This window comes from Ascaphus truei, chromosome 3, assembly GCF_040206685.1.
Source record: "Ascaphus truei isolate aAscTru1 chromosome 3, aAscTru1.hap1, whole genome shotgun sequence".
Taxonomy (NCBI): Eukaryota; Metazoa; Chordata; class Amphibia; order Anura; family Ascaphidae; genus Ascaphus; species Ascaphus truei.
The window spans coordinates 401,830,287-401,853,803 of NC_134485.1; the positions used below are offsets into that span (position 1 = coordinate 401,830,287).

General features: G+C 41.2%; 1 protein-coding gene across 3 annotated transcripts in view; it reads left to right on the plus strand.

Annotated features, from left to right (window-relative positions):
- Positions 1-23,517, plus strand: part of NOX4 (NADPH oxidase 4) — a 293,029-nt gene that overhangs the window by 256,329 nt on the left and 13,183 nt on the right. For all 3 annotated transcript variants that reach the window (XM_075592551.1, XM_075592552.1, XM_075592553.1), the window contains 4 exons: positions 8,431-8,550; positions 15,619-15,727; positions 20,029-20,097; positions 21,870-21,970. In XM_075592551.1, coding sequence (XP_075448666.1) covers positions 8,431-8,550; positions 15,619-15,727; positions 20,029-20,097; positions 21,870-21,970 — 399 coding nt within the window. The remainder of the gene's footprint in view (positions 1-8,430; positions 8,551-15,618; positions 15,728-20,028; positions 20,098-21,869; positions 21,971-23,517) is intronic.

Here is a 23,517-nt window from a genome sequence, read left to right on the forward strand (position 1 = left end):
CACACCAATACCCTCCAATAAAATCGGGATCAATACGAAAAAAACATGGATCGCTACATAACTTTTTCCTTATTGCACGCTTCCACACATGAGCATCTGGTGAAAATTTGTAAAAGTCATAGTTTTTGATAAAATACTGATAAATTTGAACAACTGTTGCCATCTTATCATCCGTTGCATTAATCACGGCCCATATTAAATAAGCGTACGTTCTGTCGGGTTTTTGGAACACGGACTGCAGTTGTGCACTCATGGCAGGACTCTCGTGACAATAAACAGACCAGAAACTGTGCTTGTCTTTTTTTAATATGAAAAGCCTAAATTGATACATTATTGTAACTTCTTCCTTCAGTCCCAAGGCCAATTTACAATAGACCACTGTGGCATTTTTTTAAACACCTGCAAGTCGACACTTTACTGAAGCGCACGCGCATTACAATTCATGAATATCTGCCACCTGGCGGATACGCGAAGAATTGCAACCAATTAAATCCGAACCATTATCAATAAACACATCAACCGCGGGTGTGAATGCAACATGAATGCGGTATAAATGCGGTCAGAATGCGGCATGAACGTGGTGAAGTGCGTGGCATTCGGAAAAAAATCCCGGAAAAATACGGAGATGTTGGAGAATAAAAGGGGCCGCGGCTGTATGTGTGACTATCTCTTAATCACTCTCGCACTTTCCCCATTTTTGTCATCCTGTCTGTTTCATTTATCTCTCTCTACTAATCTCATTGCATTTCTTTCTTTTTTCATAATCAATTCTTACAGTATCTCTTTGGCTCCTATTCTATATGGCTCAGTCAATGTATAGTTAATGATGCAGTAATATGAAGTTCCTGCAACATTAACTATGTGCTAATGAACCCTTACCATTTTAAATGAAAGATGTGTCACTTCTCCTTAGTATCAGTATGTTTCCATGTCACTATTGTTTCACAGTGTGCATCTGTCTTTGCCACTGTATGTGTATTTTTTTCCCCTCAAACATTATAGGATAGACGTATGAATTCTGCTCTAAACATCCTTCACTGGTAGGCCTGCCAATTGTTATGCGCATATAATAATACAACTGCAGTGGTTTCAAATAATCGTTCATCGTATTCACTCCAAACTCATAATAATCAGGAGATGTTATTTCTCTTTTCTGTACTTTGGTTTCAATCCTCTCATTAATCCTGTATTTTAAGAAAGTTGACCCAAGCACAGTGTGTGCAACTCAACATCTAAAATAATCTCACAGTCCTTCCTGGAACAAAGAAAAAGGAGGGGGGGGGGAAGCGCACACATCACCAACACATCATTTAACATACTAGGATGGACTAAACATGTAAAGCTTGGCGGACAGAAGGGAGAGGGGTTCATTGATTGAAACTTTGAAATATATCATGCGTTTTTAACATGGAAGAAGAGGGGAGAGTAAGGGCGCGAAGAGTGTTAAAATAAGAGGGCTTTCTCTGAACCTGGAAAGTGGCACAAAAGCAATGTGAGTAAGTATTTATTTGCAGAAAGGGTGGTGGATCTGTGGAATAGCCTTGCAACAGAGATTTTAGGGGCTAATGCAGATATGATAGAAAGCCAAGGATGAAATAGGGTCTGAGGTTTTACAGCAGATGTGTAAAGGACAAAATAGCTGGGCCAAGTGGTTCTTATCTACTGTCAAATTTCTAGGTTTCACACAGTAAGAGATGTGTGCTGAGGTATGCAAATGGAGACTCTTTTAGGGTGAAATGATATCTTGGCTTTATTGAGCCTGTTCCTTTATCCAGCCAAAATATACAAAAAAAACAAATAACAAACCTGTATCCATTTGTAAGGGCTAATTTACGTTCCCAGATCCTATCTGCAGGACTGGAGGGATATTCCCATTAACAGCCTAACACCCCAAAGTTTCAGGAAGTACCTTAAGCAGGTGGTCCTCCATGTCAGTCTCTGGCAGGTTCCTGGATCCTCTGTGTCCAGGAAATATAGGTATCTGGGTGTCTGGGTGTCTTGATCTCAGCACAGCCTTTGTGCTCAAGACAGTGTCTGTGTGCAGGCTTCTCTGCTCTCATTCTGTCAGCCCAAATGTGAGCTAAGGAATCTCTCCTATTTCCAACAGAAGGCTTTTATACAGACTTAAATGGCCAGGGGGAGTCTGGTTAATTGCCTGCTGCACTTAACCAGATCCCTGCAGGATTTTTGAGATAGTTTCTTCAACAGGGATAAGACCCTGTTACACACACATTGAGTAATAATGTTTATTCCATTAAAATTAGATATCAATTTTGGCCCTCACAAACTCTGGCAAGTAATTAGGCATGTCACAACCAAAAGAAACGTCCCAGCTGAAACTCGCAACTCCTGCTTTGTTACATTGTACAGATGTCAGGGTGGTCAAAAGACTTACGGCTCACAGCCCGAGAGCATTTCATGAAAAGTTGTCTCATTATGGTCGTCCTTTTTCTTGCTGGAAAAAAAAGGTAATTTTGCCTTTTTGACCCGCACTGTGACATTAGTATGTACAATACTATCAAAGTTCGTCCCCAGAACTTTCACACAACGTTTTTGTTTTCCATGATAGAGACAGAGAGAGATTTTATCCCCCTAAAGTCACAAGTGAGGTATATTCCACTACAAACAGCTTTACACAACAAGTGGAGAGACACTGTGCACAAAAAGGAGCGCACCAGAGATATCTGAGATAAATGATCATTACAATCATTTGCATATCCAAATTAGCACGTATCCCAGGTTTTTCAGGTCCATTTTTGCAGTGGATTCAAACTTTGGCGGAAAGGTCACCCGTCTCCAAATATAACACACCCCAAAGTTATGGTAGTGATGACGTGGTCATTGCTAGGTCTCCATGATGCAAATAGAAGTTAAGGCCCATCCACGTCCATTCCCACCACGTTCACCGTGATCTCTTTTGGGAACGAGTAAAAACCAAATTATGTTCACTGATCATCAAAAGGATTGAAGGTGCTGCTTCCCCTAAAAAGTTATTTAAAGTAGGCTCAGTGTGAAGGTTTTTAAAACAGATTATCATCCTTAAATCATTTTTTTTTTCTAGATGGTTTTGATTTTATTATTTTTAAATACAATTTATTGAAGCCTGCAGTTTAATGTCCACATGGTAACTCCTGCTGTTTATTCTAACTCCACCAGGCAGCCCAAAGCGGTTTTCCATTCAGTCTAGCTCTGCTGAGCTTTTCTGATAAGGGCTGGAACCCGCTGTGCCCGGCGGCGCGGGCGGGCGCGTGAGCGCTACTCACCATGTGATGGTGCCCTCCCGAGCCGGTCCCAGTCCCCCCAGGATGCACAGCTCGCTACACGCTGTGACGCATCAGCCGCCAGGGGATACAAGAGAATTGTAATCCCAAGCGGCGACGCATCACGTGGTTTGGCTGTGAGCCAATGAGGAGGGGAGGCTTCGGGGAGCGGGGAGGAGAGGGAAAGCAGCTGCAGCACCAAGGGAGCCCCCCTGCTCACTCCCACAGACTCTCTCCTCATAGTCTGCAGTGTAAGCAGATGCACGGGGGGGAACCCCTGGCAATGAGGAGAGGAGGAGGAGGGGAGGCTGCAGGGAGCGGGACACATGTATTTACTACTGCCTGTCCTCACACATTTACATGCAGGGCCTGGGGGACGGGGCCCGGCTTCAGGGCAAACTGACGGGGGAGAGAGGGGGGGGCGGTGGACGGGACGGGACTTTACAGCACCCGATTAAACTGTAGAGATATGTCAAAAAAATATTTCACTCCAGCACACGGACACACGTCATGGCCGCGCCCCCTCTCGTCATGGCCCCGCCCACCTGACCCGTTTGGTCATGCCCCCCGCTCCGAAAAAGTTTCCTGCAGACCGCAGATCGCGGTGCAGTGAGTTGCACGCGCCGCCGGCAAGCAAGACAGCCGTGCGGACGCGTGCAACGGGGCCTTAGCCTTATGCTCTTTAAGGCCTATTCTAGTAGCTTTGATAACTTTGCTGCTGTCTCGAACGATGTAGCATGTTGCCACTGAACGGTTTGTCATTTGTGTTATGACGGTATTCAGAAATGAGACCATCTCAAACCGTGAGGTAGAAAAATGCCAATACCGCTCGGCGTAGCAGTTACCTTATCTCAGCTTTTTTTTATAAGTTCTCTCCCTGCGAACTTCTCGTATTCTGAGCTGCACAGAGAGAGCCGCCTCACCCTGCACAGCTCTCACAGGTGATTGCACTGTTTTTATTTACATTTGAATGCTAGTGTACGGGAGCAGGTGACCTACGGAGCAGAACTGCATTGATTTCAGCCTGGTGGACCCCCTGATTCCTGAGTTACAGGCCCCGGTATGGGGTGCCGGTATCTCCTATGCGTTTAAATGTCCCAGTCACGTGACGCAGGAGATTTAAACATTGTAGAGGGATACCGGCACCCATAACGGGGCCTGTAACTCGGGAAGCAGGGGTCCCTTGACCTGAAACCAATGCGGTTCAGCTAGTATTGAAATAACTAGTATTGAAATTGAAATAAAAACAGCTTCATTACCTTAGCAACTAGCCACTAAGGCAATTAAGGGGTTAAACCTGAATGCCCTGTTTATTGGGGCAGAGGTGGTGGATGAAGGGGGTAGTTGCCCCAGGGTGGGTGGTTAGGCCTGCCTGGAAGGTTGCAGGAGGAGTTAACCCCTTCACTACCTAGTGGTGGCCGCTATGGTAGTGAAGGGTTTATCCACTCCTGCTACCCACCCGAGAGGCCTAATCACCCACCCTTGGGGGCAACGACCCCCTTCACCCAATACCTTTAACCCCAACAAAGATTAACAAATACAACAAACCCCAATAAAGAAAAATAAACACAACAACCCTACTACCCACCTCTTCTACCCCCAACAAGCCCCTTGGGGTTAATAATAGCTCATTTGCCCATTGGATAGTAGCTCATTTGCCTATTAAAAATAAAAAAATCCATCCAGCATAAAGTAAGTAAAAGTTCTACTTAGTGGAACTCCAGGGTGAAGGCCATCCTCAACAACTTCCTCCACGTCCATTTCCTCCGTGAGCAGCAGAGAGGGGGAAGAATCGATGGTCTAGCCGCTCCAAAAATAAAGTTGAACTCACCAGCATGGAGGTTAAAAACACTAATTTATTAAACTACATAAAATCTAAATAACAAACAGCACAAAAATCTCCCCTTATCACCTTAGCGGTTAGTAACCGCTATAGTAATTATGGGGTTAACCCCCCCCCCTCTCTACCCACCGAGAAGCCTAACCACCCTCCATGGGGCAACTACCCTCTCCCTCTACCCATTGATTGGCACAGTGGTACATGGTGCCCATATAATATGGGCATGATTAGCCACTATGGCAGTCAATGGGCTCCCGTACAAGTTTGGCAGGTAATCGAATAGAAAATCTGCCAAATCGTATGGGAAGTGCCAAAAAAGTTCGATGAGTTGGTTATCAAACCTACTAGAATAGGCCCCTTTGAATTAGTGGAGATCAGCAACCTTTTTCATATAGGTTTTGGTCTCATCTTGTAGCCATAAAATATATAGTTCTAAAATAAGTCAGCAGGTAAAAATTCAAAGGAAGTTAAATCCAACACTAAATTTCATATTATGATAAAAACAGGAACATAAACAGTGAACTGCACTTTCTAAGAGGATCACATTTGGCTCATTTTCAAGATAGGTTTTTTTATTGAGAAAGTGTACCTTTTAAATAGGTATATTGAAGACAGGACTGAGGATGTACAGTATATTGATTCTCTTTTATTATGTTCTTCATCATGTTACTTTGATGATATTGTGATGGGGAGGAAAGGGTTAATACCTGATTTGCCATGCATTACTGTTGTTGCCCTGTCCCCGCCATTTTTATTCCCCATTTGCAGGCCATTCCCTGTCTGCGAGGGTAAAAGACAAGATGCATTGCTTGCCATACCTTGTAACCAACACATGATAGCAGATCTTAAATGTAAGGCAGGATGTATTTTTTTGTAAGTCCAAGCAGGAATTACTTGGACCTCCAGCTGTGATATGGGTGAATGAGCTTCGGTATTTTTATGACCAAGCCTCAAAGGTTTTAATTATTTTTATGATGAGCCCCAAAAGGCTCCCACAGATTTAGAGTCCCCCTGTCTAAAAGAGTGTCAATTATGACAAGACCCAGAGGCCCATAATGTATACAATACTGGCATACTGATGCACAGCAGATGTCAGGCTAGTGACACCTTGGAGACAGAGACCAGACCCAGTGGCCCAAAGAAATGGGTGTAGCCCAGCTATGCTAAGTGGCATGGGTGTCAACCTGACCCATGCGCCCTGCCCACCGGACAGCCCTTTCGACCGGTCTTATGAATTGTGGGTCATTTGGCTATTCGTGGGTTTTTGGTTCCCACGAGGGGATTGGATCCACATGTTAAAGATAGCTTTGGGCAGTCTATAAATGTGGCTTCCCAATTATTCCCAGTGTGATTCCTGAATTTTAATCCATGATGTAAAGATGCAAGACTTTGTTCCAGTACAGCAGCAACCAGTCCAGGAGTGAAGGGGTTAACAACCACATAACCACAGGACTTTTAAAACCAAGGCTGCATTTCTTGCACTGGCAAGCAAAGGACAATTTATTTCGTTCCAAGGACAATTTCTTTCATTTCCTTATCCCAGTGAGTGTTGTTTTAAGTGTATTCTGCAGATGTCGTGTGTTTGTCAATTAAGGAAATAAATCACAATTTATTTTGCAACTTGTTCTGTTCAATCAAGTACCCAGAAATATGAATGTGTTGATAAAAGTTGGTGTCATCGTGACAGATATACCCTACACTAATAATGTGCACTAGAGCAGTTTTAAGCTATGTTACCATATTGTACAGCAATATAGCTGTACACCATTTTCAGCCTTTGAAAGCACGAGAGCAGAGTGCTATCACTACACAAAATTTGACATCCCTATTTATTTTGATTCCTTAGTAAATTTATAAGCTCAAAGTGTTAGCAATGTATAATTCTACAGTCTTACCTAAGATTGCAATCATTTGGTGCTCCTGTTATATATAAATCTGTCAAAATCCTGATTGTGTAAGGCTGCGTCCATAGAGCTCGCCTGCTGAATCCTGTGAGATTTCATGCACATGCAGGCGAGCCAGCGTGTGCGATAGGGAGGGGGGGAGGCGGGGCAGTGACGTCGCTGGGCCAATAGCCCGCGACGCACCAACGTCACGGCGCCGACGTCACGTGCCGTGAAGTTGACACTGCTTTACGCTGATTGGATGTTTTCAGCCGACAGCGCTCTGAAAAACAGCTTCGCCTTTTGGCTGAAAAATCCAACGCGTCAGCACGCCTGCGGGCGCTCGCGTAAGCCCCCTCTCAAGGCATCCTCATTGAGGATGCAGGGGCTCAGCGCGGAGCGCCCGCACGGCTCAGCACGGCTTCCCGTGCTATGGACGCAGCCTAACTAACAAAATGGCTGCTTCAGTCAGTATAACATTATCTATTGTTACAGTTTACATATCAAACTGCTGGGAAATTTGGCAATAAATTATCCCAAACAGGAAAGTGTTGGAAATATCTTGCACTGTTAGGGAGGTGGGCAAAAGCCTGCTATAGAAATCCAGGGATGCTTTAAAATTAATTACAAATGGCATTAAGAGTTGAATAATAATTTAAAAAATATATACAGTATTATTTAATACTACACAACTGATGTATTCAAAAAATAAAAAAGTAAGATTTCACTTTTTGCTGCTTTGAACTGTTGTGTAGAATAGATGAATTCAAATGTCGCTAAGAAAATGAAGAGTGAAATGAAGAGTGATTACATGATTTTTATTTAACTGGGAACAGAAGAAGAATCCTAGTGTAGCCAGTGACTTAATGATCTATACCAGGGGTGGGTAACTCCAGTGCTCAAGGGCCACCAACAGGTCAGGTTTTCAGGATATCCCTGCTTCAGCACCAGTGGCTCAATCGAGCAGGAATATCCTGAAAACCTGACCTATTGGTGGCCCTTGAGGACTGGAGTTTACCACCCCTGATCTACACAGTAAGTTTGGGAAACAGTCAGAGCCCTTTCAGTCTTCCCTCTTTAAAAGTGACAAATCACAAAAATGTAAATTGCTCTTTAAAAAAAGATTCAGTGAGTGACATTGTTCCACTAAGTAACATTATAACACAGATTTTCCTTAGGATTCAATGGCAGGGTTGGTGTGGAATATGACTACATAGCCTGCCAGAATGCACCATGCTTATCAATAAATAGATAATGGGCCATTCTTAATAAGTAATGCTATTCCTGAAACCACCTTTTTGGTGGCAAAAGACAACTTGTGGCCCATTCACTCGAACGGGAAATAAGATTTCCTCCAGAAGTGTCTTATGAAATAGCACTGATTTAGTAGATATGGGCCAGTATGTTAATGTTGTAATTTGTAAATGACTGTGTTTTTCTTCTGCAGAATTTATATTGATGGACCATTTGGAAGCCCCTCGGAAGAAGCCTTAAATTATGAGGTCAGCCTCTGTGTTGCTGGAGGCATCGGAGTAACTCCTTTTGCATCAATACTCAACCAATTGCAGTATGTAAACAAGCATGTTTCCTACAATTTACTTTATTTAGAACAGTAATAGAGATTTGTTATCCAAAACGCTTTCTAATTGACTGGTCCTTGCTTCAATCTCAGAACAGCGTAGTCAGGACATTTTTATAATAGAGAATTCTTCACTGTGTTCTCTTTAGATCAGGGCTGGGTGACTGCAGACCTCCAGGGCCAAGAACAAGACAAGTTTTCAGGATATCCTTTCTTCAGCACAAGTGGCTCAATCAGAGGCTCAGTCGAAGTGACTTGAGCCACTTGTGCTGAAGCAAGTATATCCTGAAGACCTGTTGTGGCCCTGGAGGACTGGAGATAACCACCCCTGGTGTAGACTAAAATAATGTAAAGTAACAGTGACACTGTCGCGTGTAACAATTTTTCCACTTGTATTCATAGGTATATGTTCTTGTTTCACTGATTGACTAAAAACTTGTTGTAGGTTGGGAGAATTGTAAGGAGTATCACAACCTACAACTAATTTGCATTTCTCTGCGACCAATTCCGCTACTTGAATTTTGAACTATATAATTTCATTTACTATTCGAAACACAAATAAGCACCTAATAAATACTATATTAAGATAATAATCACTAGAAACAAATGTTACAAACATATTTACATTGACTACTTTAGAAGACCCCATGAGTGGCTATTGGATAAATATTTTTTCTTTCATTCATCTCGGTTTAAATTACAGTACTAATCTTTATGGTGCTTGATTTCCAGCAGCACCAAAAGTGTTGAAATATTAAGGGCATCGAAAGGGTTAACATAATGGGTTTTATGCCCTAATTATCCAATATTTTCCTTCTTGTTCCTCCACTGCTTCACCCAGTAACTCATTGTGGCTTTGATACTGTACACCAAACTCAGTTAAAATTGAGTTAATATCGCACCCAGTAACAAAAAATACCTACTCTTATTACCGCAATTTTATGACCGAAGTCATCAAGATTGTCGTAATAATTTACTGGATGCAATATTCTAAACCTAGTCAGGATGCAATAATTAACGCAACCGTCAATAACGCATTAATTACCGCATTGCGATCGCATGGCTAATATTTCTTCCTTAGGGTTCTGTACTATCAATTATTGCAGAACCCTAAGTTAGAAATGACAATAACTCCCTTTGAAGCCTGTGGCTACCAAGGTATACCAGAAGCATCAAAGGGATTCATTTGACTAAAACTATACTGCCTACTGTACCTTGGTTACCTACAGTAATTGGCTAGTAAAGCATTAAGATAAAAGCAGCCCAGGTGATGGGGAAAAAAAGTCTTATTTTTGGCATTCAACAGCCTCCGATAAATATTGTGAGTTGATTACTGGCAAAAAAAATGACAATTTGCGGTATTTGGTCATTTTTGTCTGACGCGGTTAAAAGAATTATTATTTTTAGCGGTACAACGTTGAAAATACTGCATTTTATCTGTTTTGGGGATTGATGTATCTAAGCGTATGGCCCCTATTTCAAATGCTATGAACCCACCTTTTCTGTGCTCCATTAAGATGAATAAGACTACTTTAAAATCTTCTCCAGCATTGGCTACTAGCTTCAAGGTTTAGGGCCTATACTTTGTCATGAAAGTCACCACCTCTCTTTATTTTTTCTTCCTCAGTCTTTCACCCTTTATTTTACTCCGTATCACTCGGATAGCAGTTTATGATTATTCTTCCATTCATGCAGCTGTCAGTTAGCACATAACTCCTCTGCAGAACTGTTCCACAAGATGTGAAATGCTGCATATTGTGATTAAGAGTCCCACGTGGGTTCCCTGAGCTTTTATAGCTTCTTAAACACGACAGCATTAGAGATGTATAAAACTTTTGGCCAAGGTTGTGAACCAGGCAATGTTTGCTCTTTTTCAGCTGCAAACAAAATGGTGGCTTTGTCCAGTGATTCGCCATGCCTTTGTAAGACAAATGCCAGACCCTGTAATAGAGAAACATATTTAGTAGATTGTCCACTGGTTTATAACATTCAAAACACACCTATACAACTTGTGGTTTAGTCAATATAAGTCAATGTTTACTCTACTAAATAGACATTTTACTGACCTTCTCTTTCTCTAACAATGCATGGTTACATTAAATTAACAGAGGTTATACAGTCAATTCACAGACATTTCATGGGCAGATATTGGGTATAGGGGATACAAGGGCTTGTGAGTTTCAAATTGAAATAGAGTGGCTTTAACATCACCAAACATCAGAAAATGGCTCACACCCTTTTGCTGCCCTTCACCTGTGCCAAAGGCTGTCGCCTTTGGGGTGAAGCAGATGTAAACTGAAGGGGTTCAGATTAAATGCAGCTGAGGATTCAATGTCCGTTGTCCTCCCGGCTCATTAACATTCCAGTGTGTGGGGTTGACTTTCCGCATTGTACAAGCAAAAGCAGATGTTAACCTTTAGCATGCTAGTTCTGTGCAGAAGGGAGCAGCTCTTGGGGAACCCCATCAGCGGCCGCCTTTGGGGCGATCAAGATATAAACTGAAGGGTTTCAGATTGAGAGGTAGCTACTTCCTACAATTTATGATGTTAATTTGGACTCAGAAGTGAAATTGGCCAGATATCCATAAACCTTTGTAACATTTTCTGGGTTTTTGCTGGACACATTTCATGTTTGGGGAGAGAAGTCCCTTGTTTCAACATCAAACACATATTATTACTTTCTGACTTTGCTGACCTAGTGTTACAAAACGTGTATAACAATTTGGCAGATTTCAGTGTATACAGATGTTGTGCGCGACATTGTTCCCACAGATAACACAACATTATAACACAGATTTTCTGTAGGATATAATGGCAGTATAGGTGCAGAATATACAGATGTAATACGATTGAGTGTCTCCGGTAATGTGGCAAGCTGCAGTCACGTCACCGCTGCTGTCTCTGCGGCAGAGAATTAACGTTGTGGGGGGTCCAATACGGAAGCATGGACCCCCCACAGAGCGACCGCAGCAGACACTGACTCATTCAGCCATGGCACCGGAGACAGCAATTCTCACTACATCTGTATACTACCATAATGCACTGGGGGGGAGGGGGGCAATGAAATCTGCTACATATATAAATATGTTGGGTGATTTATTAAAACGCCTATCAATAATTAAATAACAAAGTTGTAACACAGAATTACCTTTAGCATTCAGTGTCATGTTGGGGCAGAATATCACAACACTTCCTATCTAAAACGTAATAAGGGGACAGTGAAACCTGCTTAATCTGTATACCATGGTGAGAGGTCAGGCTTCATGTGGAGAGGTCAGGCTTTAGATAATAGAAACATTACTTGGAGGCTTTTTCTGTAACATACTTTGACTTCTTTAGCATACCGTATCTGCTAGCTCAGGACTATAAACTGTACATATTAGAGAGCCCACAAACTCTTCCTGGTGTCTTCAATCGGTACCTCCATTTTACCATTGAATTACTGAGGTTGTTTCCTGTACTCACATAGCATTTTGTCACGAGTAAGGGAATAAGGACACATTCTAAATTAAACATTCAAGATAACAGTTTATTTAAATAATAACTCACAACACACATTTCTGAAATACCTAATTACAACCACGTACATATATATTATCAAGGATTCTCTGGTGAATACACTCGTGCCTGACTCTCAACAAAAACGTATTAGGATATCTTTCCATTACCTTTTCTCAGGTTTGTTGGCTTGGATCATAAAACATGTCTAATTTACAATTTCTGAGGCCCAGATATACAGTACATCTGGGCTATGCGTTTGTAGCTCAGCTGGCTTAACCAGGAAGAGATATTGAAAATGCCTTGTTTTATAGAACACAGCTACCTGAAACAGTTATTTAACCTGTGAGATGCTTTAGCGTTCATTATACTAGTATAGTGTATGGACATGAAAATTAGCACATTAAGAGGTGAAATGACTAAATGGCGATAAAATAAGCAAACTGTGACTTCTAGTGTTTGTTTGGTTAGACATCAGCCAAAGTGCCATAGCTACTAAGAAAAATCCATGTAGAAAAAGTGTAGTTTGAATTTACATACCTGTAGCAACTTCAAAATATTTCATTATCGTGGCTGCACAATTTGAAAAAGAAAATACATACAGTACAGTCCCCCTCATGTCAACCATTTTCATTTTCAATAATGCAACCAAGTCACCTGGTATTTCTATTTTCTCCTTGTGTCCATGATAAATAGATGATTAGGTAAAAGGAAATTACAATGTACACAACATGGAGAACAATAATTATTGCCATAATGATAAAGATAAAATACCCATAAATGTGTGTCTGTATTTTCCACAGATCCACAAACCTGCTCGGTTCTCCCGATTGTCACATGTCATACTGTAGTTATACTGCAGTTATACTGCACTCAAGGATTCTGGTTAGTGATATGCAAATGAGTACTTAATAGTTTTGACACTTTTAGCTTTTTTACCCACTTTATTAAGTTGATTCCCTAGAGCTTTTGCCTTAAACTGCATATGCAGCTGAGCCCTGGTCAAGGAAGATACAGAATCAGTGGACCCACTTAAAGACCAGTGTCAACCTTTTGAACTCATCATTTAGCTCGGCCACTTATTCTGCATTGTGAAGCTGGTAGTGACGCCATTATGGAAAGTAGTATTTATTGCTTTAAAAAATAACCTGAATAACAGCATAATTTATAGATGTACAGATGTAACCAGACTAATATTTCCCTTTTTTGAGGCATTCTGGAGCACACTTATGTATTCTGCTGCAACATTACCTTTGACTTGTATGGAAACTCTTGAGGCATTCCTCTCAAGGTTACCAGCTCAAGGTAATCAATATATGTTGGTACCCAATAAAATCAAGTAATAGATGGTGCACAAGGAATAATAACATGAAGGTAACAAAATATAAAAAGAAAAGTATTCCTGGCTGGGCACTAATTGATGTACCATTTATTTGACAAAATTGTTACATTAACAAAATCACAAAAATCCCCACATATAGCACAGTGACCAATTCCTCTGCTGTAGTATCGCTAATGAAGCACAGTTATATTATTGTGTCACTTACGTTTACTACTACGGACATATGAACAGATAGATGCCCCTGAGGTCTATTGATTTCTGGCTGGCTCAAGAACCTGGTGCACTTGGTCTCGAGGAACCACATCAACGGATCACAGGATCTACTTGCGGAGCTCCGTCAGTTGTTTTTAATTGTAAGTTTGGATATTATATGAGTAACTTTTAGTACATTCTGCAATTCATTTACCCCTCGTGCGCTCCCCACCATGACAGTCTTCAAGCATACCTCTACCCAATAGACTGTAACTTAGGCAGATCCTTTATTTGTCGTAGCCACTGCAGGTGTTATTACAGCGTATGCATAGGGCTTTAGGATAGGTCCCAGACCTCTGGATGGTACCGGCCTTCTTGCAGCCTTGAGGCTGCAGTCAGCCCCAGGAGAAGAAGAGCTGAACTGCATGTCTCTACCCCAGGAGGGGGAGAGCTCAACTGCACGTCCCTACCCCAGGAGGGGGAGACCTCAACTGCATGTCTCAACCCCAGGAGGGGGAGATCTCAACTGACTTTAATTTAGAACACTTCCTCCCTAAGGCACAGAGGGGGAGGGCACAAGTCTGCACCATGATTGGCTGTACACAGACCCAGTTCACTTCCACCCCTGTCACTCAGAGAGGCAGCATGAGGGGGGGGGGTAAACCCCACTGGATAGCCTGTCACTGCCTGTAGCTACTTGGACTTACGTGACAGGAGGCAGAAAGTATAACCTGGACCAGCCATGGCTACATGACAGGAGATCTCACTGTAACTGGTGTCGTGGTGCTCACCTGCAGGTATAACCTTGCTATTGTATAGCCGTAGGTAGGTATCTGTATATTGTTTACTATTAATCTGTGGGTTTTCCTTGTGTTTCTCTGTTAACAATGACAAAGTGGTCAGCATACAATGAGTCAGAGGGCTAGCCTTTGTGTGGGACCAGGTGCAGGGCTTATAGACAATGGTGAGGAGGGGAAGGGAGAGCCCACCTGCTGGGAGAGTGCACACTACAAAAGTGGAACATTGCTCTCTCCCCAACAGCGAGGCGTCTACCTCTCCAGGATGTATGGAGCTAAAACTGGGAAACAAGGCCTGGGTAATAGCCCCATCGGCTCAGTTCCCATTAGTTCCAATTTCCCATGCTGCCAAGACTCATGGAGCTGTCCTAGGACACTGGCTCTGCCCACTGTCCCAACTGGTGCTGATTGGCTCAGCGAAGGCAAAGTCTCTTTGTTTGATCGGCACCCGGTTTTCCATGTTTCCAAATAGAGGGCCGGGAAACAATAGAAACCACGCCGACGCCGAACAGGGCTCCACAGCCGTTCATGGTTGGTCTCAGTGTCTAGAGACCATGGGTAACGTGAACTGTGCGGACCTGGAGTGGTCATCCCTTGTTACTGGGATAGTCTAGAATCGATTGGTCGAGGAGGCAGTCAGTGTAAAGTATCTTCCGCAGTGTAACCCCCTTTTTGGCGAGTTGTTTCTTTGTATTGTGTACTGTGTTGCTCCCTCTTGGCTCCGGGCTAAATAAACTCTCGTTTATTTAACTCATACGTTCTGCGATTCTACATATAGTCTGGTTAAACCCCTTAATCGTGACAGTGTATTTGGACATACTTTATGGAAATATGTCTCCCCTATGATGATGGTTAAGGATGGTCTCTTTGCAGGTTGAGCTTCTGTCTTGGTGAAACAAATTCCATGAATTTTACCTCTATAATTACGCCATAATAATTATACTACAGCACAATTCTTGATTAATGTACAATAGAATTAGCAACTGATGTATTTTCAATACTGCTGCCCTTTTCATGAATGCAAATGTAATACATTTGAAATCGTTTATTTTTAAAATGTTAGTTCATTTACAAGTCAAGTAAATCATCTTGAATTGATTTTGATAATGATGTCAAATAGCTTGTTTTTTTTTTTTGTAACTTGGTTGAGGCCATCTTAATTATTCAATGTCCCTTTAAATGAAAAAGCTTTCCTGTTAATGTTGTATGTATTATATTCATTCAACAGAGATGCCTGGAAACAATACAAACTGCAGAGACTCTATTTTGTGTGGATATGCAGAGATATCCAGGCCTTCCTCTGGTTTGCAGATCTGTTGTGTATGCTACACAACAAGGTAATTCTTGCCTATTTTGCCTGACTCCTAATTATCCTTCAATATTGTTTTTAGATTCCCATATTCTCTATTGTATTACCATATCCTTTTGTTCTCTTGGCAAGATTTGTGTTCTTTTGAAATTCGATAATTGTCTTCACCAAAAGTCGAACCTGATTATGTTTTCACATCCATCCACCATCCATCCAAAAGACAGTTGTATGTCAAATAAAACAGCACACCATTATATTAATAGTACTTTCTCATAAAGCATTGACTAGGTATTGTCATGTACTGTACATTAAATATCACTGGAACAATAACTTCTTACCCTTTATTTAAAGTAAATGTAGCCATGATGTTCAAATGTAGATAACACAGGAGTACAAATGGGGATCCGCCCAATTTCTTAACCAGCAGTACTCATTTTTTCCATTACACATCACTGTATATAAATAGCAGTAGCAGGAGGAGGGAAGGAGTGGTACAGTACTTCCTACCTTTTATAAGCCCATACGCACTAAAGCATGCTAAACTCTAGCACATCTTTACTCCCATTCATTTAGATGGGAGTTAGGCTGTGCTAAATGGTAGCAACGTTTTGTGCATATGTTATATTATCTGTCTTAGTCCTTATCATTCTTTCTCCTTTTTCTGCGTCAAAATGTCCTGCAGAACAATGTACACCGTATGTAAAAAGAAAAACTTGTGTAGCACAGAGATCCCAGACCTCTGGATGGTTCATGGCCCATGATCTTACAGGGCCTCTGTGGCTGAATCTGATCTTCCCTCAGTCCAAAGACTGAGGGTGAGCACGCTCATCCTGCCATAGGAGAGACTGACAGCTCTCTGACTCCTCTCTCTTCCAGAGCAGGAACAGGACTTCCTTTCTCTTCCAGAACAGGAGCAGGACTAAACTAAATTGGCTACTCCTTCCTAGGAGGAACAAGAAGGAGCTGGCTCATGGTCTATACCTATACCAGATAGACTTACACAGGCCATGAGTCACCACCTTACTTCTATCACTCATAGGAGGAGCATGAGGGGGGTCAAAAGTCCACAGATTTAACCTGTTACTGCCTACAGCTAGCAGGACTTACATAACAGGGGGAAAGAGACATACCCTGTTACACTTGATTAATACTTTTTCTCAAATTCTAATCAAAAGAAGGAAACATTTGTGTGTTCATACAAAACCCCTTCTATGTAACGTATAACCAAATATGTAAGAACACCTTACTGTACACTGGCGACACACTTTATTCGAGCTCGGCTAGTCCCACGAATTCGGGTATACCCGGGTGTATTGAGGTTTGTGACTGTTTTCTGCCCGAGTGCATTGGGTTATTTTCCAGGCAGGGATTGAAGCATTTTATTCCCGCTGGCTGCAATACTGCACAGTATATATATATATATATACTGCATTACAATTCATGAATTTATGCCATCTGGTAGACACGCGAAGCATTGCAGCCTATTAAATCCTAATCATTATCATTTAACAGATCAGCCGCCCGTCAGCCACGCATGAACCCAGGCTGGGAAGGCAAACGCAACGGGGCTTGTCAGAGGTGAGGAGCGGCGCATTCCAGGTATCTGCCAGGTACATACTGGGTATTTGCTCGAATAAAGTGTGTCGGTGCAGTATGTGAACAAGATCAGAATGTCAATAACTGACTCATATAGTTGAGAAACAAGTAAAATGTTATCACATCTGTATTATTTTATCCTCCCAAAAAATAACATACCTACACAACCTAATTGGACTACTATATATTAAGTTTCTTTACAGTGTTGTGTAAAATACTTTCTTGCCATTTAACACCAGATAAAACTCATACAATTATACTATTTGGTGTCATCGTCTAAAGTTAGTTCAAAGTTCTTGTAGCCGTGTTGGTCTTTGAGAAATACATATTTGTTGTAGGTTGTGACACCTTTTAGCGGAGCAACATTAGGGTTCTTCAGAGATGAAATTCCAGTGGACAGAGCTTTTGAAACTTCATAAGTTTATTTTTCAAGTGTACTGTGGTCTTGAAGAAGAACAGTTGAAGAATGCTGTGTACGCTATACATTTAATCTATGAAGAACTCTTATGTAGACCTCTTACTAGGAACATAAAGTTGTACGAAATCATTTAACAAAAATGCAAAACAGTGCTATTATTATGCTTTTTTTAAATTATTGTCATACTAATAGGTCAGCCTCTTTTATGCAGGCAAAAAAATAAATGAAGAATAAACAGTGTAAATGGCCTTCATTCAGTTACTGTTTAAAGTAAGCATCTCATTCGTGCCTAGTCCAAAATTATTTTATTTGTATTTATTTTAAGTATTCTAAGAACAAAAGAAAAACAATGTGAACATTCGTAATAATCATGAATAGATTAATATTCTAAACACCCTCCAATGTATTTGTTTACCATGGAAGCATTACCTAGCATTGCAAATTGAAGTTTTGATGCACGAGAACCAAGATAATATATTGTGTATTAACTTTTTTTTTTTCTTATTCTGTGCCCTGTGCATTAAAAAAAAAAATTGGTCCGGTATATTGCCGCAAAGAAATGTGAGGAAGTGTGATGCCATGACACACAGATGTATACTGTATGTGTGACAAAAAATGCGTTTTAAAGCAGGTTGACATTTTTTTGTAACACAATTGTAAACCCTTCACTCCCTCGTCCAGCTTTTCATTCTTAAAAATGGACACGGTCAAATCCCATCCCAGATATGTTTTCACAATCAATAGCACACAAGACACGTGTCAATTGTAGTCATAACAATCGAATTATCCTCCTGATATCTGTGTATGTTAAATATAACGTTGTAATACTTTGGTTTTTGTTGCAAGCAAAAACTAAAAGGTCTTTTTATCATCCTGCTACCGCTAATGATTTTTGTGGCTTACACTGCATATTTGCTCACTTACTGTAGCAATGTGGACTGTGTGATCTGAAGCTAATTATAATTATAAACCTATTATAATAACAGAATTATTTTGATACATGCTTGAATGTCCCCAACACAATTGTATTTTCTGTTGTTACTAGGACTAATAACCGATAGCTTGATCTTTTTGTAGCCTTCGGAGCTTGAATATTCAGTATATTGATTAGTGGATGTATGCCTCATTGGATCAAAATCCACTTAATTTTTTCTTTGTTTCCTAGATGTGTAAATACATGTTTAGATGTAGCCAAGATTATTGCACCCGCTCATACGTAACACAGAATGTTACATTATAATGTACAATATCTCAGATTTCCAAGGAATTCAATGGCAGTGATAACGCAGAATATCCCTTCATAAAGTGCCAGTGGTGCAATAACCCCTGCTACATCTGTACATTGCATAATGCTCCTACTGCTCATTCTGCAAACCATCATTTGCTTCATATTTTTCTAATACAGCAATGCAGTGTATGCAGAGACCTTTGCATAGAATGTAGCAGTCGCAAGGATTCCCTATGTCTCAATGGTTTTTTCTTCTTGAATTTTTTAATGCAGGGTTGAAGCAGGGGGTCTCAGGAGCTAATCCCCATTCATTTCAGCTCCGGAGACTCCCTGCTTCCGGAGATACTTACCTCCAAAGGGGTGCCGGTATCTCCAGCAGTTTAAAGCTCCCTTGTCACATGGACCAATAGGAAGCCGCACACAGGGCCCGGCAGCTTGGAAAAGCAGTCATAACATGAACCCTGGAGTGGTTACTTGCACCCACTATGGAGGCAAGTACTTCCGGAAGGAGGGGTCAACCAGAGCTGCAATTAATGTGGTTCAGAGACCCTGGCTTCAATCCTGTATTTAAAAAAAATGAACAAAAAAAAATGTAAACCCATTTGGAAAAAAAAACCGGCATGGATTGCCTCTTTAAAGGTGGCGTAATTTATTTTTTTTAGTGCAGAATTGTAGCGCCGCGTGCGCCAAATTGTAAAACAGTAGAAATATACTTCATGAATATGTCGCGTTTCAGACAGGGAAAAAAAGGCAATTTTTTACACACATGCTTCAGCGCGCACCTCTTCATACATAGAGCCCATAGAGGTAAAGTGACTTGCTGAATCAAGATAAACAAAAGTACAGGACACCCGTGCCAAAAAAATTAGAATGTTCTGTTGCTGCTTTAAATCTTTTTATATCCGTGTAATTGATTAGAACACTAAGTGACCCATGGTTTTCTCAATCTTTAGTTATTGCTTTTGCATCAGAAATTAATTTCGATTGTGCAGAGGCACTTTGAGAAACAGGCATTTTAGTAGTGATTCTTCTTCTTCTTCTCCTACATATCAAATAATTGCTAATTATGTTTATTTAACTCTGCAAGCTTTGGCAAGAAAACCGACCAGACTACTTAAACATCCAGCTGTACCTCAGTCAGACAGATGGAATACAGGTATGGTGTTAAATGTCTGTTATATTTTCATGCTTATGGGATGTATATATATACTGGTTATATATATATATATATATATATATATATATATATATATATAGAACCAGTCACACTTCTTAAATACAAAAATAGTTATGACAATGTGCCTACGTATATTAATCTCCACATGTGGAAATACATTAGTCATGCATAGGACTGATGAAATGAAGATACAGCACATGAGTCAGGAATGAAAAAAATATATATTGTAGTCCAAGACTGTTTGGAAAAATGTTTAGTCATACCTAAGATTTTATGAATGCTTTTTTAATGATCCTAGGTTTGTTAAAGGCTCCCATAATTAAGTTTGTGGGGGAAAAAAACATGTTTATAAATGTATGAAAAGATAGTTCATATGGTTCACACTGTACATACAAGAGACACATATTTGCTGGTCATTACCCTTTAAAGGTTAATTTTTTTTACCCCCTTTTTTATTGGATTAGGCAGTAGAGGGTCTCCGGAGCTGCACTACATTAATTTCAGCACCGGGGACCTCCTGCTTCCCAAAACAGTTACCTCCGAAGGCACCCGCACTATTGTCGCCTCCAGGGGAAACAAAATGGAGGTTTAAATCTACCACGTCATGTGGACCAATAGGAACCTGCAACATCATCGGCTTCCTATTAGCCCACATCACGCTGTGGAGATAAACCTGCACAAAGAACCGGCGGCACCTTGGGAGGTATGTATTGGGGAACCAGGCGTCTTCGTAGCTGAAATTAACACAGATTCGCTCTAGAGACCCCCTGCTTCCTATACAATTTTTAAAAAGTGTTGTAGTTTTTATTGCAATACTTTTTTAATGTCAGTTTAATTCATATTGCAAAGCTATACCTCTTTAATTTATAGAAAGAGCTTATGGGGCTTAATCTGGAGTCATTTTTGAACATGTGATAACCCATCTGTCTGAATGGCAGCGCCTTATGATGTCAGGCAGAACTATTTATGTCACCAAATGTTAGATTATAAGATGCATTGAAGAATGTGAAGTCTGTGTACAGTGCTGTATACAGAATCAGCACTAACCAAATACAAACTGTTCCCGGCATACACTACCGACACACTTTATTAAAGTGTGGCCGGTACCGCAAGCCGGGAGATTTCCCGGCTTGCTAGTGGCCGCCCCTCGGCGTGCCGCGCGTCATAGACGCGCGGTCACGCGTCTTCGGGAGTGTGCGCTCCCTGCACGCGCGTCCAGGGGCTCCCCGAGGGAGCCCTGGTGTCCCGCGATCGCGGGACAGCGGCAGGGGGTTCCGGGGGACCCGGCGGACCCGGCAGCGGTAGGGAGAGCGCCCCGATCGGAGGGCGCTCTTCCGCTGCTTCGGCGCGCGCCCGTCACTCTCGGGCGCGCGCCAGGCTACTGCTGCGGCCAAGAACGGGCAAATGCTCGAATAAACTTGGCCGCAGCAGTACCTTATCCAATACTCCTAAATGAATTCTCTGAAAATAAACAGCTCGGGGGTAGTACAATGAGAAAGAAGTTCAGATCTAATACCAATCCGTTCTTTCATAAAGGTTATCAACTAGCAACAAATTCTCTCAGCCGTGTATTACAGAACCAATGAGTACAAAATCATTATTAGCAACAGGCCCCCTGTAGTGCTTACACTCAGTAAAGATGTGAACATGCACACAGCAGTAATAAAAGAGATGCCATTATCAGAACATTACATGATTCGTAATCCCCTGGTTCACAAATGTTGTGGAACCAACTGTGTCATTTCTTGCAGAAAATAATTGGTGAAAAATACCAGGCTCTGAACTCCAGGCTGATTATTGGACGTCCTCGCTGGAAACTTTTGTTTGATGAGATAGCCAAATGTAACAGACCGTAAGTACTGTACCATTCTTAGGTATTCTTGTGTGATAGGGAGGCATGAGACTTGCAGTGCACATTAGACAGTCTAATAGCCATTTGTTTCGCAATTTCACGAGGCTTTATCTAATAACACAGATGCTGGTACCGCTGATGTCACATGTGATTCTATGCAATGTTTTCTGGCTGGCAGAAGGACAAAGAAGTCACAAAATCTCTTTGAATCTGTATAGCTGAAGGGAGTATTTCTCAAAAGAAACAGAAGTACAAATGTTGCAGAAAAGTGAAAGCCTTGAACTAATTGAAATTATAGTAATCTATTTTCTAAAATATATGTATTTGGAATGTATACTTCACAAAATTGATAAAATGCATATGTACACTCCTCATTTGTACAGCATAACACACTAAAGCAGTGGTATCGTGGTGGTCCTGTGCTGGTGCACAAATCACGGATATTTACAGTATTTAGTGATATCTGATATGCATGTCTCTGTGGTACGGGAATTAATGATTGAGTGACTCGCATGCACAGTGCAGGTTTGTGAGTGTTTGTTTTTGAATGGTGGGTCCGAGTGTTAAATTTACACTGTCATACGTGTGTATCCAGTCCTTACCTTTATTATTATAGTTTTTAGTTCTTGGTTGATAACCATGTCTGCATGCATGCATACTGTAGTTGTATATAGTTATTACATAGTACCACTTTTAAATTAATACTTATATGCAGTGGTCGACAAATCACCAAAAAATCTACTCGCCGAACAAAAAAAATCTACTCGCCACCTAGTACCACACGTGTGCTGCTTGGGCCAATAGGAGCTCGCCACGATGTTAAATCCACTCGCCCGCGGCGTGCAAATGTATAGGTTTGTCGAACACTGCTTATATGCATCCACACCTTTCAGTGATTCGTGTAAAAACAGATTTGCAAAACATGTTAGATTATACACCAATATATTGATATTGGCGGGTACTATAATAATATACCATCTTTCCCCGTTTCTCCTTGATTTCAGTGCACCGCAGAGAATGATCTTATAGGGGTATTGGTTGTGACACCAACTTTTTTATTACCGTACCCTAGTTTGTTCGCATAGTTAGAATATTCTCCTATATTTATAGCTGTGTACACCTCCAAGCACAGAGATTGAATGCCCCAAAAAAGGTAGGGCTTTTTATTAATGTCCAAGAATGTGAAGGCGATGCAGTGTTGCTCTAGCAATGACATAAGTTTGACAGAATGGAAACATTCCTAGTGTTGCTGGCACGAGCAAAGGGACTATTTATTTGCAAGTGGACGTCTCTGCATACAGATGCAGCAGCAATTATTCTATCATTTCTCTGCGCTGTTTTCGTAAAGTTTTCTGTATTCCATGCGGCATTCACTCGTTAATCTTCCGTGAAGGCTGTCAATCACACGCATGTTTACCGTTGTTGATTTTCTGTGATTGTGATTCGTTTGGTTGCAGTTCTGCGTGTTCTGCCAGATGGCAAAAGTGAATCCCTTTGCACAGGGCAACCAGTGAGTTGTGTGTAATCAATTTGCAGGTGTCTAAAAA